At 41.3% G+C, this 18163-nt stretch overlaps 2 protein-coding genes across 2 annotated transcripts in view; one reads left to right on the top strand and one right to left on the bottom strand.

Moving 5' to 3' along the window:
- Positions 1–18163, bottom strand: part of LOC136885238 (adenylyl cyclase 78C) — a 1041122-nt gene that overhangs the window by 246728 nt on the left and 776231 nt on the right. The gene's annotated exons all lie outside the window — the stretch shown is intronic.
- Positions 4824–8029, top strand: LOC136885275 (uncharacterized). The gene is made up of 2 exons (XM_067157775.2): positions 4824–5018; positions 7525–8029. The coding sequence occupies exons 1-2, from the start codon at positions 4842–4844 to the stop codon at positions 7792–7794; spliced, it is 447 nt and encodes a 148-aa protein (XP_067013876.2). The 5' UTR covers positions 4824–4841; the 3' UTR covers positions 7795–8029.

The raw sequence follows: 18163 nt of genomic DNA, 5'->3' as shown, positions 1-18163 counted from the left end.
TTCAGGCTGGGGGGTGCAATGCAGCCGAATAAGTCGTGTGTATGGTGAAACGTGCACGAGCGACAGCAAAGTGCGACAATGGTGCAGGAACTTTACAGCAGGGCGTACAGACGTCCATGATGCAGGCGGCCAGGGAAGGAAGCGTGTGTCAACCGATGATCTTGTTCAGCGTGTGGATCAGGCAATTCGAGAAAATCGTCGGTTCACAATTTCTGTGTTGAGTACTTCGTTTCCTGAAGTTTCCAGGTCAGCTCTCTACACAATAGTGAGTGAGACACTTCAGTACCGCAAACTTTGTGCGAGATGGGTTCCGAAGATGCTGTCACAAACACAGCGAATGGGCGCCGCTTTAGCGTTTCTCCAGCGCTACCATGATGAAGGACCGGATTTTTTGAACAAAATTGTCACAGGGGATGAGACATGGGTTCATTTTGAAACGGAAGAAACAAAAGAGCAATCCAAACAGTGGATGCATTCACACTCCCCGAGTAAGCCAAAGAAATTCAAGCGAACATTCTCCAACAGAAAGTGTATGGCTACTGTGTTCTGGGACCGGAAAGGAGTTCTGTTGGTGGAATTCATGGAACGTGGTTCCACCATCACTGCAGCCGCATACGGTGCGACTATTCAACGTCTACGACGGGCAATTCAGAATAAGAGGAGAGGGATGTTGTCATCAGGCATTGTCCCCCTCCATGACAATGCTCGGCCGCACACTGCAGCTGCCACCACGAACCTCCTGCAGCGTTTCCAGTGGGATGTTTTCGATCACCCAGCATACAGTGCGGACCTGGCTCCATCAGATTTTCACCTCTTTGCTCACATGAAACGCCGGCTAGGAGGACAGCGTTTTGACACCGACGAGGCGCTGCAGACCGGCGTACAAAGATGGTTACAGGCGCAGGCGGCGACGTTCTATCAAGAGGGCATTGACAAGTTGGTACCACGCTACGACAAATGTCTCAATCTGCGAGGCGACTATGTTGAAAAATAGCTGTGATGTATCAGTAAGTGTTACTAATAGAAAAATGTCAAATTTGTACTGCTGTTTCATTTCGTGACCAATCGGACCTTGAAAAAAAATAGCCCTCGTATTTAAAGAAATGAAGCGTAGAAGTTTTCAATAAATAATTAATTCCTATCAAAAGTAATTTCAATTTTTGCTAGTGTTTTAACGACGCAATGAAGGATTTTGGGGTCCCAAGGATAGGAAAGGTATCGGCCGTGGCCGTAATTAAGTACACCCGCAGCATTTGCCTGGTGTGAAAATGCGAAACCACGGTAAATCATCTTCAGGGCTGCCGACGGTGGGATTCGATCCTACCATCTCCCATGCAAGCTGGCAGCTACACGCCTCCACCGATCGATAATGATGATGATGATGCTTGTTGTTTAAAGGGGCCTAACATCGAGGTCATCGGCTCCTAATGGTACGAAATGAGACGAAATGGCATGACAAATTAAAAGTCCAAAATCCTCCACTGACCAGAATTCAAAACGTCAGGACGAAGAATAAATGGATATGAATTTAAAACAATCGGTGGATCCGAGCCGCAATGTCGCGCAATCAGAGAAACTGACGTGAAACAATAGTATTACTGACCAAGTCTACATAATACTGAATCGATGATGCTTTTAGTCTAAAGCAGGGCCTCTCAAACGCTCAAAATCTCACGCGTGCAAGGAGAGGCGCAGAGTTCCTATGAACAGTGCATCGGTCCCACTCGGCTAAGCTCGGCTCAACTCAGCTCGGATTTGGAACGCTACGGAGCAAGTGCGAGCGAGACAGGCGAGGGGAAAGAGAGAGACAGCACTATTGTTCCAAATCAAGGAGTGGGGGTCTGTACTCTGGTCAACCAAGCGAAGTCGTCTTATGCACCTTGCGCCGCTCAATGCACCGGTGCATGCACTCTGAGAGGCCCTGGTCTAGAGGGATTCAAAATCCAAATCGTCGGCCCCTCATAATGGTACTTATCGCTAGGAAAGTAGAACCATGGTATTTGTCATGTTGCGGTACTAATCAAAAGCAGCAGAGACTCGAGGCATTCCACACTGTATGGTACTATTCACAGGTGATGAAATTCGCACATGGAATACAGACCTTTGGTGTTTCGCAAATTGATGCGCCATTTACAGGCAACGCAAACCTATGGTGTTCATCATATACGTGTACTAACCCCAAGGACTCGCACTATCCCGTGATGTACCTCATATAGTAGGTACTAATCACAGACAAGCCAGAACCATGGTGTCGCTCACCCATAATGTCGCTCCTAAAGTGGTACTAATCACAAACCTATTTGGTACCTAACTAAATGGTACTACGCGCAAGTAAAAGCGGCCCATGGTGTTCCGCGCGTGGTGGTGCTAATCAAAAGTAGTTTCATGGTTCTAATACAATCATCCCTTGGTCGCCCCTTTTAGTCGCCTCTTACAAGAGGCAGGGGATACCGTGGGTGTATTCTTCGTGTGCGTCCCCCACCCACAAGGGGTTGTGTGTTTGATCCGCGAGAGGTATTTTATTTCCCTCAAGGACCCCCCCCGCTATCCGCCACCAGGGACGCGCCACGTGGGAGTATCACCTCTCCCCCTGCTTCGCCAGCGTACCAAGGTCCATGAGGCACTCGGATGAGGCATAGGGGTGTTTACATTGTCAAATTCAAATTTGAAATCCATTTTGTAAGGGTTCACCAGTAAAAGAAATCCATATTGGACTTACATTTTTAATTTTGAATTTGTCTCCTGTAAAAGTTTAGTTTGTGTGATATTACTTTTACTAGGAGCCTCCGTGGCTCAGGCGGCAGCGCTCCGGCCTCTCACCACTGGGTGCCGTGGCTCAAATCCCGGTCACTCCATGTGAGGTTTGTGCTGGACCAAGCGGAGGCGGGACAGGTTTTTCTCCGGGTACTCCGATTTTGCCCTGTCATCTTTCACTTCAGCAACACTCTCCACTATCATTTCATTTCATCGGCCAGTCATTTATCATTGCCCCCGAAGGAGTGCGACAGGCTTCGGCAGCCGGCACAGTCCTATCCTCGCTGCTAGATGGGGGCTTCATTCATTCCATTCCTGACCCAGTCAAACGACTAGAAATAGGCTGTGGATTTTCATCCTCATTACTTTTACTATCTCTGTAACCACTAATGACGCACAAACGAAATTCGGCTCACTATTTTAATGTGCAATTATCTCCAAAATGGACTATAATCTATATAAATAAAGTCGTAACGACCATGTATCTGTATTTTGAATATGAGGATTGGCAACGTCTATGTTTGTTCCGTGGCTAAATGGTTAGCGTGCTGTCCTTTGGTCCAGAGGGTCCCGGGTTCGATTCCCGGTCGTGTCGGAGATTTTAACCTTTATTGGTTAACTCTGATGGCTCGGTGGCTGGGTGTGTATGCCGTCTTCATCATTGGAATTTATCACAGGTAGAGCCCCATCTTCATAGACGTGCAGGTCGCCCATATGGCGTCATCTCGAAAGACCTGCACTAGGCCTCTTCGAAGACTACACGCCATTAATTAATTAATCATCGTCTATCTGATGATGGCACTTTTACAATGTCAACTTGTGCATATACACTTATTTTAGTAGTTTAATGTCTTGTTCGTTCGTAATCTGTTTTCCCTCCAGGGTCGGTTTTTCCCTCGGATTCAGCGAGAGATCCCACCTCTACCGCCTCAAGGGCAGTGTCTTGGAGCTTTAGACTTTTGGTCTGGGGATACAACCGGGGAGGATGACCAGTATCTCGCCCAGGCAGCCTCACCTTCTATACTGAACAGGGGCCTTTTGGGGGGGGATGGGAAGTTTGGAAGGGATAGACAAGGAAGAGGGAAGGAAGCGGCCGTGACCTTAAGTCAGGTACCATCCCGGCATTATCTGGCGGAGAAGTGGGAAACCACGGAAAACTACTTCCAGGATAGGCGAGGAGGGAATCGAACCCCCCTCTACTCAGTTGACCTCCCGAGGCTGAGTGGACCCCGTTTCAGCCCTCGTACCACTTTGCAAATTTCGTGGCAGAGCCGTGAATCGAACCCAGGCCTCTGGGGGTAGCAGCTGATCGCACTAACCACTACACCACAGATGCGGACTTAATGTCTTGTCTTGTCTATCGGCTGACGATGGTCACTCGTGACCAAACCAGTACCGAGCTCGATAGCTGCGGCCAGTATCCAGTATTCGGGAGTTAGTACGAACCCCACTGTCGGCAGCCCTGAAAATGGTTTTCCGTGGTTTCCCATTTTTACGTCAGGCAAATGCTGGGGCTGTAGCTTAATTAAGGCCACGGCCGCTTTCTTCCCACTCCTATCCCTTCCCTGTTCCATCGTCGCCATAAGACCTATCTGTGTCGGTGCGACGTAGAGCAACTAGCAAAAAAAAAAAAAAAAAAAAAAAAAAATAGTACCACCAAGACAGGTGTAATTTAATATTTACACAAAAAATGTAATGACCAGGTGGACCATTATAGTTGATTGTTTTTCTAGTAATTGCATTTCAACACGGACCAACATGAAGTTTATAGCTTATGATTAATTTGGCCATATCATTCTAAATTATAAATATAAACTCCTTCAGGTTACCTTACAAGGTAAAATGGAAGGAGAGAGAAGTAGGGGAAGAAGGAGAATATATTGGTTACGCAATCTACAAGAATGGTACGGGTTCAGTAACCCCACTCTCGAGTTGCTGAGAGCAAGAACCAGATCGCCCGGATGACAGCCGACATCCCATGAGGATACGGTACAAGAGGAAGAAGATAATGTTGTTGTTGTTGTTTGATATAAAAGACTTGAAGAGGTTTCATTGTTTTTACAGCCAACTACCCATCGTCGCTGGTGATGTATCGAGACGCGGCGGACCATGACGGCGAGTACAGGTGCTGTAAAGGATCGATCACAGAGCACATCACATTCAATGGACACTACGAGTTAGACGGTCTAGTGCTGGGCAGCAAACTGAAGCTCGACAGTCCTGCAGTTCCCTACAACGAGTCTGTTCACCTCAAATTTGCTCAGGTAACGAAACTCACGACTGAAATTCACAAGCTCATATTAATACAGCTCTACACAAAGTTTGGAGTTGTGGTTGCAAAGTTATTGACAAATAATTTGTATTTGTATATTATGCCCTGGCGGCCTTAATTTATAATTCCGGGTGGCGTCATCAAGCCACTTGGCTGCGTGCAATCTTAGCGTGCCCGGGAAAATTTTCCCGCATTAATTATCATGAGCGCAACTTAGCGAATGCATTAATTAATGCAGCCCTAATGCCTATCAAAATAAAGCAGATATAATACAGGTTGCAATTCTTGTCTCAAATCCAATGCAACACTTCTGTAACCAAAGATATTAATTTATTTCATTCTTCCCTCCTAGAATAAGTTTAGCCGGGAACTGGAACGCGTCCCCAAGCTTCATCAAGAGGCTTCGCTTGGGACATAACTTCTATTAATGGGTTCTGGAGATTTCTCATAATGAGGCTCGCGCTCACTTCACATAAGAACGCTTCTTCTGGACCCCTTTATGACATATACTGTAAGACATCGGCTTCGTGGGTGGCCTAGTATGATTCCAATATCCAATACTCAAATTGATATAATTGCACCAATGAACAGAATGGTTCAATATGTTGCTGGGAAACTGTCCCATGCGGCACAGTTTCCATATTTTTGGGCTGTAATTTTGCACATTTGAGTTACGACAAACTAAGAGCACATGGAGTGCGGTCCGCAGACAAATGGAACAATTCAGATAGATGGTCAAGATCTGAATAAAGTAGCCTACAGTAGAAGAGTTCAAGTACCTTGTTTCTTTGGTCAACGCCTATCATAGTCGGTAAAAAACTGTATAAGACGTAAATGAACGGAACTTATATCCTCTATGACTTTTCTGATGTAGTACTTTTCGATAGCACTAATAATAGGGCCTATAGGTATTTAAAAATAAAATTTTAGGTCACTTCCCCTAAACTAACATTTCATACAGCGTGAATACAATTATTTGTAGTCTAGACTGTAGGACCTGACTTTACATACCGATTTTCATTAAATTCTATTCACCTACAGAGGTGTGATAATTATTAGACTCAACGGAGAAAACAAAAAATTCAATTGTCTTAGTTTTAGCTTTCCCCTCACTTGTCTTTCTAATTTATTCGATGGAACTCCATATCTTTCAGTCAAATATTTATTCGACTTACTAAACTTTTTGAAATACTGTATTATTCGATTTTTTAAATATTACGTTGAGATTAAATATTTCTGTTTGGTTTGTTGCTTATCCTACGACACCAGCTTCCAAGAGCTGGGATAGTAAATACAAAGCACAGCCCAAGTAAAGTAAAATAACGCGGAACCACTTCATGCAATTCCATTTGTACTAAGTACACTCAAAAGAAAAATTTATTACCCACAACATTGGAATTTAATATTGGTGGAGGAGTCTACTGACTAAAATATCGTCACTTATGCAATAGGAAATGTCACTTATGTTCTATACTTTACTTTAAAAGAACAACTAACTCGTACAATAGCTCCATTGCAGCAAAAAAAATGTTTCTTTGGGCAGGAAAGTAATAGGTAATGCGACAATGAAAATATCCAGAAATTAGTGTTGAGTCTAATCATTTTCACACCTCTGTATTTTGTTGTGGTTCGGTGCTGATATGGACTTAGCAACTCAAATGGAAATTCATGAATATCTCTGTTATAGCCGCTACGGTGAAAATATAAGAGAATAAATGCTCGGAAATGTAATACTATATAACTTTAGCTATGTATTATTTATCGATAAGACCACTATTAACATAAATATTAGAGAATAAAATTTTAGGCCTTCACCTAAACTACCATTTCATTCAGCGTAAATAACATATTTACAGCCTAGCGCTTTATTCCCCGAATTTACATACGGATCTTCATTAAATTATCTTAAGCAATATGCGCAGACAGACATGACGAAAAGTTTCCTTGTTGCTGTGGACACGACGGATACGGAAATACCATTCTTTTTAAATTCTGAGCAATATGGAGACAAAACTATTATACATACATAGGCAAGATGTTCACAATCTTAGTTGTTACTGGCAAGAAGTTTTCCCTCATTTTTTTTTACTTTACCAATCCATATTCCATATTACCGCCTTGAAATCACTGTCTTCTTGTATGGGTTGTGTATTCTACTAAAATCAGTGATCATCTTCACTCATGTTGGCTTCCCTTTCACTGGTTCTAATCTGGAAACACTCAGTTTCTACTCTTTCAGTTCAACCAAGCTCTGTTTTTCGGTGATGGATGTAAGTTTTGATGACTGTCATATTTCTTTTCAAAGAAAATCTCTAATCCGGCTTCTTGTGCTTGACCCTTTAGTAGATGTATATGTTCTACAGCGGTGTACGTGTTTCTAGACAAAATTCCCAGTTCATCAGTGATGGCAAGGTAGTTGATGTGGACACCATTATTTAATCCGCCAATGTGTCTTTGATTAGGAAATCTTTCCTATTTTATTATTTATTTATTTACAGAACCATGGTAAAAACTACAAAATCATCGGCCAAGGTACCTTCACTGGAATAACTCTTCCAGGAGAGGCTTTGGTGGTTCCCATAACATCCCCATCTGGAGAGAAACTCACTGTGGATGCTGGTCAACATTACTTCGTCGAAGTGGGATATAAGCTGCCCGGATACTATCCCTACTATTTCAGGAAGGACGTCGACTCTATGGGCCCTCTGGCAAATAATACTGCACAGGGTGGTTTTATCATCGGAGTTCAGTATTCCAAAGCAGAATAACAGAATAGTTTGAGTGTTCTATCTCAATAAATTAACAAGAACTTGAGCATGACTTGTTATGGACTAAGAATGTCAATAATTTCCTTTAATACTATGCAAATAAAGAACTAAATACTAAATATGAAATAAAAATCCACAGTTCTAGATCTTCAGTCAAGCAACTCAATGTTGAAAATATCCTAGGGATATGAGATATGAGCTACAAAATTTTGTAAATAAAATATAAGAAAGTACCATGAGAATATATCCTTTATTTTCCTAAAGATGACAATCCTTTCCTTAATCATCGTTATCCGGTCGATTAAATTAGCAGTTTGCCTTTTTCTATCGCTACGAACGCAGAGTTTCACTTAAGCCCTTATAACTACATTCGGTGTGGACATTTTTTTAAAAAAATCAAGAACGCCTAAGGGTATTGAACCAAGGAACATAATACAGAAAGAATTACATAAATAAGCTAATTTGGCAAGGATTTGAATAAAAAGAAAACGAGTAAAAAAAACAAGCGATTTTAGGCTGTTTTTCCAGAACTAAAATTAGGCCAAAAGTGATTTCCGAAATTATTTTTTTTTAGTTTGATATAGATATCCGAGACTCACAATTTGAAACATTTTTCGGGACCTTTGGCCCTTCAACTTTCGGCACAATTGAGGAAAATGCTTAATTTTACGTTTTTCATAGTATGGGGACGTCTACTTTGTCTGCTAAGATATGTCTTCAACATTAACACATGTATTAATATGTCCACGGTATATAAATAAAAATCGAAGCGACCGATTGTCTGTACATTATATATTTTCGTACAGTTATCTGTTTCAGGTGTAATAATGATCATATACACATTTTAAACTTTGGTGTCTGTCGGTTTGTCTGAGTTCTTATGAATGTAAAAAATACTGGATATATTTCTACCAAACTTCATAATTAGAATCCACATGTCCTTGGGTAGGTTTTGGGGCCAATATTATTTCAAAATCCTTGAATGGACCTGGGGTTTATAGTAAGATCGGAACAGTGATTTTATATTCCCAGAAAATATAGATGCCCAATAATAATGGAAATCAATTTCTAAACCTTTTTCTCATGTGCTCCTTTCCGATATGAAGATTAATAAGGGAGATATCATTAACTGAGTGTTTTGCAGTCTAAGTCATGTGGATTAACGGAAATAACTAAAGATCCATTTTGCTTTTTTCGGTAGAACAGATAATAAGGGAGATTGGCTTCATGACTCTTCAGGCACAGCGCCACTCCAAGTTTCAGATAAGTAACAATATGTAACCGAGAAGCAGGGAGAATGTCGCACGCGTTCGTACAATATCAGTTTAACTTGCCCTATTATACAAGCATGTAACTTCGCATACATTCATGAAGAAATCGTGTAATCCATTACCAATTCTCCTGCGAAGAGCGGGTACAATTGCTAGTATGGCTCTGTGTCATCCGAAAATTTGTCTAACGAGACGCAACAAAATGTGTGACTGAAGTGTAACCATAGCAACTGTGGCAGGCCATGACTGCGAGACATATTTAGGAGCTTTCGATTTTTGCAAATGGAAAAGTGGTTATTTTTAAATCATAGGTTTCCTTACAATTTTATCGAAACACAGCTGGAAAATGCAGGCAGAGCAGTTCGTTTAGTTTGACGTGATAAAGCAACTGTGATAGATGAAAATCGTCATCTAGAAATATTCGACGAGTGTTTATTACATCCCAACTTGTTTGTTAAACCAGGGATGCTGGAGGGTTCAAATTATTGGTCGTGGCATTACAGTGATATCTTTCACCACACTTACGGCATATCTCGACATTATCACCTTAATCAGATAATAGAAACTTGATAACATCGGGTACTCCTTAGATAAAAGCAAGAAAAGCGGGCATGAAAATATCTGACGAATTTCAAGGCCTTCAAATTTTATTGGTAATCACGCCAGGATCCAGTTACTTTCCTCAAATGTTACATTGAGAAAGAACTCGAGGTAGCTCCTTGTCAAATCGTCAGCTTGAACAAGGAAGGAAGGAAGGAAGGAAAGAAGGAAGGAAGGAAGGAAGGAAGGAAATTACCATAGAGGTTACTCAGGAAGTTATTACATTTTGGAATAAAGAGTAGTTCAAGAATTATGCCACACGGTATATTTAATGATGTCAGTTTTGTCTTGGCAATTTCCTCCACGACTTCAGCTGTGAATGGTGATTCAAGTAAGGATAGATTGGATTTTATCGTAACGTGACTACTGGGAGTAGAGTCCTGAACTTCAGAAACTGTAATCTCATCTCTCGCGGAACACAAGCAGATTTCATGTTTATGCGGATTTACTTCCAAACTTGACCACCATCTAATTTAAATCTGGCAAGATGCTCCTCCAATTTGTTTATGTCAGGACTTAACTCTCTCTTGAAAAGTAGCATAACGTGAAGACTGTGCAACAGGAGATACGAAGGCCAATAAAGCTCCTATTTTACCGGTAAAAGCTGAGTGGTACTCGTCAGTATATTCGACGCACTCCTAAAGGACAGTTCTAGTACAGTGAGTTTCTCTCATTGGTTCGCCGACAGGTGCGCCCAGCTTATCTGCCGCCCGTTGACTCATCACTCCCCGCTCCGCGGCAGAGCAACAGGGACAACACTTCGCTCACTTTATCCGTGCATGACATGAGATGAGAATTAAAGTTAAGTAAATAAGAATTAAGAAAATAAGTAATTTAGAATTAAGCAAATAAGCTGTACCTTATGACAGGAGATGTTGGAAATGTTTTCCTCTTGCATCCACACATCCATTCTCCTGAAAACTGTTTAAAAATTGTTACACACCCGAATGGACATTTGCCCCCAATGTGATTTCCGAAATTACCTTTCCTCCAAAATCATTCCCCAGAACGACTAATTCCGAAGAACTAATAACCCCTAAAAGTTTCTAAAGTACGAAGAAATACTGTTTCATTATACAGTGGTAAAGAGTCTAAATACTGACCTATAACTTTATGTTCAAATTTTTAAATGTGGTTATATGTGTACGTAACTGACTGAAAGCACGTGTCAAGTGAAGTTCCTACCTCAAAGGTCTTTAATATAAGACGACCATTTTCCAGCTGCCTACCGCAAGACGCCGGCCGGCCCCGTGGTGTAGGGGTAGCGTGCTTGCCTCTTGCTCGGAGACCCCGGGTTCGATTCCCGGCCAGGTCAGGGATTTTTACCTGGACCTGAGAGCCTACGTGATTATAATTGAGGAGCTATCTGACGGTGAGATAGCGGCCCCGGTCTAGAAAGCTAAGAATAACGGCCGAGAGGATCCGTCGTGCTGACCACATGACACCTCGTAATCTGCAGGCCTTCGGGCTGAGCAGCGGTCGCTTGGTAGGCCAAGGCCCTTGAAGGGCTGTAGTGCCATGGGGTTTGGTTTACCGCAAGACGCCCCCTTCCTTTTCCTACACAGTGCAGTTTAAATAATGCTTGAAAATTATTGTGCATTTATTATTGAAGTTAACGACATAATGAAACTAAATAACTGTGTGAAACATTCAAAGGCATTTTATTAACACACACATAATTTTAAAAATTAATTAAATATTGCTTCCCCTGGCACCGACGCATATAGGTCTGATGGCGATGGGATAGGAAAGTGCTATGAGTGGTGACGAAGCGACCGTGGCCTTAATTAAGGTACACCTGGTATGAAAACAAAAAAACAAAAACGGAATACCATCTTCATGGCTGCTGACTGTGAGGTTCAAACCCATTGTCTCCCAAATGCAAGCTGATAGCTACGTGACCCATATCGCACAGCCACGCGCTCGGTATATATTTAATATTATACTAATAAATACTATGTTAGAAAATAGGCATAGACAATCAGAGTAATACAGTCCGCAGTGCCTGCGGTTCGCTTCATACAGATTTGTATAACCGTTATAATATACAGTGCATATAATTTGTAATTATTTTTAGCATATTTTTGTTCTGCGATTTCAAACTGTATGTAGCTTATGTGATTTACAGTAAGTCAGTCTCTATTTCTGTCATATTTTTATACAGCTCCAAACAACCGTGTTTGAAATTAATCATCCGAATTGCTTTCAGAGTGGTCGATCTGTTTTTCCTCGTATGTTCATACCTTATACCTTACAGCAAACACACGATCGACTGCCGTATTTGTACCGAGAAAGCATAAAACAAATTCTAGGACAGTAATACGGTATTTGCTTGCGTGAGATTGGTCATTTCATTTGACTTGGTAATACCGAAACATCCAAAGTCCAGGCGTTGAGGGGAAGTAATGCAGATAATTTCTATCGATACGAATAGGACCCGGATTTTATGTAATATATGTGCGAAATCTATATAACTTTGTTTGTATGCATGTCTCGAATGGACTCAAAAATTACTGGAGCGATCTGGATGAAAATTTCACAATTTGTTCTTGTTACTCCTGGGAGGGTTTGGAAAAGTTTTGGGCACAATATTATGGGTATATCGGCATAGGGCGTGAGAAGGGCGAAAAAAAAATTGGAGAAGGGAAGTAAACCGCATTACAAGTCTGATCAGTGGGTTGCCTGGCGAACAGTATGTGAAGATTATGTGTTTTTTAAAACGTATCTTTTTCTTCTGCTTCTATGAACGCTATACGAAAATGAAAAGTCCGAGTTCAGTCCCTATGGCATAGGCGATGAGAAGGAGTGAAGAAAGAAAACGTTGAACGTGAATGTGTGTGTCAGCATAGCTCTCAACCAAACTAGATACACATATGCCTTACTATCTGGAAAAATTACTGTAGGGGAAAGAAACCTCTAGCACCCCTAAAGGAAGGGATGAAATATAAAAATACGAAAAATTACCGATATTAGTGGTGAGTTCATAGTCTTTGGGGTAGCTGAGATGAATCGTGACACTCTGGATGCCGTCTGAGCCAAAGTTAATTCCCAATCGGAATGGGGGTTGTTAGAAGGGGTGAAAGGAATGTCCAAAATGACCGAGATCATGGATGTACGTATGCATATGACTTACTATTTGGGAAAGAAAACTGTAGGGTAAGACACCCCTACGGGCGGGGTGGAAAGGGGATGAAATATTAAAATAATAGAAAATGACCAATATTAAAAGTGAAAACTATATGTGTTAATAAATACAGTTTTTCTTTTGCATTTAAATAAACTGCTGAGAAACATCTAACACGGTTGAATTAATAAACGCGGGCGAAGCCGCGGGCACCTGCTAGTATGTACATAAAATGTAGTAAATATTAGTGAAATGTGTAAAAAAAAATTTTGCTAGGGGCTTTACGTCGCGCCGACACAGATAGGTCTTATGGGGACGATGGGATAGGAAAGGCCTAGGAGTTGGAAGGAAGCGGCCGTGGCCTTAATTAAGGTACAGCCCCAGCATTTGCCTGGTGTGAAAATGGGAAACCACGGGAAACCATTTTCAGGGCTGCCGATAGTGGGATTCGAACCTACTATCTCCCGGATGCAAGCTCACAGCCGCGCGCTTCTACGCGCACGGCCAACTCGCCCGGTAAATATGTAATTAATATTATGTAAAATTAATAGAATATGTAACAGTATTAATGCACTTAATTTACAAAAATGTTCGTTTATTCCTCTTATTATGACTTATGTTTGTCATACGAGACAATGCATTTGTTTTAAATACGGTTCCGCCGTATTTTTCGACAAACGCATCGCTGTTCCTTTAGATAATTTACTTAGTTCACTGTTTTCTAATTTTGACAGTAGTAAATAATCAAATTAAAGAGCGAGTTGGCCGTGCGGTTAGAGGCGCGCAGCTATGAGCTTGCATTCTGGAAGTAGTGGGTTCGAACCCCACTATCGGAAGCCCTCAAGATGGTTTTCCGTGGTCTCTCATTTTCACACCAGGCAAATACTGGGGCTGTACTTCAATGAAGGTCAAGACCACTTCCTTCCCACTCTTTCCTATCCCATCGTTGCTATAAGACCTGTCTGTGTGGGTGTAACGTTAAACAGATTTTTAAAAATAGCTTCTAACGTCAATTTAGGCATTTTTAGGCACCACTGAACCACCGTTTCTAACTTTACAAATACCTCATTTTAAGTTTTCTCTCCAGGAATAAAATAGGTTATTGTTTAAAATCCGATGTCTAATGATTTTTGAAACTACACTTTATATGATGCAAAACGATTATTAGTAACTGTTCAAGATGTTTTCAGATACTTTTGAAAATACTACTGTATTCCCAGAAGCAGGATAACATTATTTTTCATTAATATTATATTTAAATAGGTTTTAGAGAAATTTGATTTTAATTTTGGTACGTATAGACGTATGGTTCTTCACCTGTAAACCTTTCACTTTACAACAAAAAATGACCATTTAAGTTTATCCTGAAATATAGTTACATGTGAAGAATTCTGCAAGGTTTTATGTGAATCATTAGAATAGTTTGATTCTTTGCTGTATTGAATAAGAAAGGAAATAAAGCAACTCAGACAACGCATAAGAGAATCATTTGGAGTACACAGGAGAGTTGTACTAAAACACCAGGAACACTATTCTGACCGCAGCATACATCTCTTCAATAAACTACAAACATTTCATTTTTTAAAAAACACCTCTGGAAATTATTGAATGAAAAATGTAACCCTCTACAGGAAAAAATTACTTCTCCTTCTTAATCTGTTTGCTCTCCAGGGTTGGTTTTTCCGTCGAACTCAGCGAGGGATCCCAACTCTACCGCCTCCTGGAGCGTGAGACTTTGGGTCTGGGGATACAACTGGGGAGGATGGGCAGTACCTCGCCCAGGCGGGCTCACCTGCTACGCTGAATAGGGGCTTTGTAGGGAGATGGGAATGGATAGACAAGGAAGAGGGAAGGATTCGGCCATGGCCTTAAGTTAAGTACCATCAAGGCATTTGCCTGGAGGAGAAGAGGGAAACCATGGAAAACCACTTTGAGGATGGCTGAGAGGGGAATCGAACCCGTGCCTGCAGGGGGTGGCAGCTAATCACGCTAACCCCTACACCACGGAGGCGGAAAATTTACTAATTAATAAAAAATCAATAGCTGTAGCATCTTGAACAAGTAGTTAATGTATTTCATATTTTAACGTAGACTTACGCTCCTTGACAACGGGTAAGAAACATTTTAAGACACCTTTAGTGTTTGGGCAGAACAAGAATATTTAACTTACGATTATGTTCAATGTCCAGGTTGATAAACAAGAGACGAGGCTACCTGTTGCAACATCTGAAACGCAGTTTTCATGAAATAGCATTTGAAAGTTAGGCAAAATTCGTACTAAATGTGACGTCACACGCATACTCTGTTATAAGATGGCGCTGTGTTGACTCGCGCGCTCAGTTGGAGGTTAGCTACATCGTGGTCAGTTGTAGAGTCAGGGGCGGCCGTACTTTATGTGCTGAAGTGCTGCAGCACATTGTCTATTTGAAAAATAAATTACTTTAAAAATATTATCTACAATCATGTACAGTGCATTGAAAAAGACGTCAGGCAAAGGATATTATTCATCTCCCCTCACAACCAGGTAACTAGTCATACGCTCCACGCCGGGGGCTGTGCAGGTCACAGCTCAGCGAGAATTTCTAAGCTTTTTGCCAGAAAGCAGGAACTCTGCCTTTTGCGCATGCGTGCCCAACGTTTCCGATGTGTTGTGGAAACAACAGCCAAGACATCACTTCACAGTGAATCTTCGTTCAACCACAGAGAGGCAGCACTACATTACGACCGAAATGAGGACGTGGCTCAGAAGTAGTATTTAAGAGGGGATCGCTCAAAACAAACGGGAAAAGAAAATATTGCAGAGGAAGCCATCAGCTGGTCCCACCAGGTCTTTTAATACCAAAGATGATAGAATAATCCCAACTTGCCTATTCCATGGCCGCGTTTGTAAATCGATGAACTATAAAAATTGTACTTTTTATGATGTCAAAATAAGGATATGATATTGTGATTTTAAAAATTAAAATGCCTAGTTTATAAATATCACTAGCCGTATAAAAACATGACATGTAATTTTGCACTACGACGTTCCTGGTTTTATTTCAGTAATTTTGGTAACATTGAGAAGTTCTGTTTTTGCGCGCTCACACCAAGTGTTTGAGTTCGTGAATGCAGATGTTATTGTGTTTTTAATGATATATGAGGAATGTCTACACGTGTAGAAGTTGTTTGCGTGTTTGTTCACTGTGGAGAGCCTCTTGAAAAGCGCATACCGACATATTTTTATTTTTTGGAGGGGGATGGGTTACACCACACAACTAGCCGCCACTGTGTGTAGAATATCAAATGTAATAATGGAAAAGAAAGTTTTGATTGAGATCCGGCAAAAAACATGCAAGAGAATGAGTTGAAACGAGAAAACTGAATAATGAAGGAATAAAATAAATGAAACGAAAACAGTACAATAGGCGTTACTTTGAGAAATTGAAACAGTGAAAACAATTTACAATAAGTAACTCTACAATTTTGTCTCGTATTTCTTATATCACTGACCCATACTACACCGAGTTATTACCCACATTCCAATAGTACCATATTCTATTGAGTGAAATGTATTATCCACATAATATTTGTCTTTTGTTTCTAATAACTAGAGCCCGGATTTTTATGCAGTAATAAGGTAGAATGCAAACTTACTGAAGCGAGTAATAAGTATAGCCTAATCTGCCGAACGGTTATGCTACGAGTTTTGCATAAACATTAGGGGCTCGGCCCATCAGAACCCCTAGAAGTTATGTTACTCTCGCTACATTACGGAAGAGCGGCCTAGACTACACATCCTAATAACTAGAGCCCGGATTTTTATGCATTAAGCGAGTAACAAGTATAGTCTACCTTCACAACAACTATGCTATGGGGTTTGCATAAACATTAAGGGTACGGCCCTATCAGAACCCCTATAATTTATGTTACTCTTGCTACATCATGGAAAAGCGGGTGGCCGACACTTCCCACTAACCAAATTAGTTTGCAATCTAACCTGTTACTGCATAAAAATCCGGGCTTTAGTAATAGCTAAGTCTAGGAATATCCTCAAAACACTGCGGCCGTGACAATATTGACAGCCTACTGCCATTTCTTTAGACGTTCTTACATTTAGTGGTCTCAAGTGATCTCAAGCGGTATCATGAGGCAGATTCACAAAATTTTCCTCAATTATGTAAAACATGAATATGAAAACTTACAACCTGTTTTCTAGTCGTTTGACCGGGTCTGGGATGGAATGAATGAAGCCCCCATCTCGCGGCGAGGATAGAAATTGTGCCGGCTGCTGAGGTCTGTCGCACTCCTCTGGGGCAGTGATTAATGACTGACAGATGAAATGAAATGATAGTGGAGAGTGTTGCTGGAATGAAAGATGGCAGGGAAAACATGAGTGGCCGGAGAAAAAAACCTGCTCTGCCTCCGCTTTGTCCAGCACAAATCTCACATGCAGTGACCGGGATTTGAACCACGGAACCCAGTGGTGAGGGGCAGACGCTCTGCCGCCTGAGCCACGGAGGCTTCTGTAAAACATGAATATAAACCCCTTAATTGAAATGTCCTATTAATTAGAAATTTTCTTGGTCATAGAACACGTATGCAGGCAAAAAGTATATACAAAACACACTAAAAGTAAATAAATGTATTAACATTTCAAGACCCGGAAAGCTAAGCGGACATTGTCCCCTAGCTACTTTACATGAGTGCAATAAAGAAAATAGAACAGCTTATTGACACAGCAGCTGACAGGAATCCGAAGAACACTTTCAGTCCATCAATGCTATTTGAATTTTGAGCCAAGCTTAGAAGTGAACACCCAGAAATTGCAGAGCGACCTGTTAGAAAACCTTTACACTTTCCCATAAACCTTGCTGAGGCAGCATTCTGAAAATACAGTCGAATTAATTCTTTTCTTTTTTTTTTTTTTTTTGTTACGGGGTTTACGTCGCACCGACGTCTTATGGAGACGATGGGATAGGAAACGCCTAGGGGTTGGAAGGAAGGAGCCGTGGCGTTAATTAGGGTACACTCCCAGCATTTGCCTGGTGTGAAAATGGGAAACCACGGAAAGCCATCTTCAGGGCTGCCGACAGTTGGATTCGAACCACTATCTCCCGGATGCAAGCTCACAGCCGCGCGTCTATAACCACACGGCCAACTCGCCCGGTCATTCCAATTAAGAGCAAGTAAAGAAGAAGACTCAAACCTGAAGCAGACGTATGGATCCAGCTATCCAACATCACAAGTGACTTCGAAAAACCCACGTTTAGAAGGCAGAGAGGTCCATCTCATTTGTAAAGTATTGAAATTTTAAAAGTGTCACTATTTCGAATCGCGAAATTTCGAATATTTCTGCTTCTATGAAATTCTTTTCCTTTTTTCGTTTTTAATT

This window comes from Anabrus simplex, chromosome 14 (assembly GCF_040414725.1).
Source record: "Anabrus simplex isolate iqAnaSimp1 chromosome 14, ASM4041472v1, whole genome shotgun sequence".
Taxonomy (NCBI): domain Eukaryota; kingdom Metazoa; phylum Arthropoda; class Insecta; order Orthoptera; family Tettigoniidae; genus Anabrus; species Anabrus simplex.
Note: the sequence above shows the minus strand (reverse complement) of the source record. Positions and strands in the feature narration are given on the sequence as shown.

Excerpts from the sequence above, each read along its gene's own strand:
- LOC136885275 (XM_067157775.2), top strand. The coding sequence starts at position 4,842 with ATGTATCGAGACGCGGCGGACCATGACGGCGAGTACAGGTGCTGTAAA. Across the intron at positions 5,019-7,524 it reads TTCACCTCAAATTTGCTCAG|AACCATGGTAAAAACTACAA; the intron begins GTAACGAAACTC and ends ATTTATTTACAG.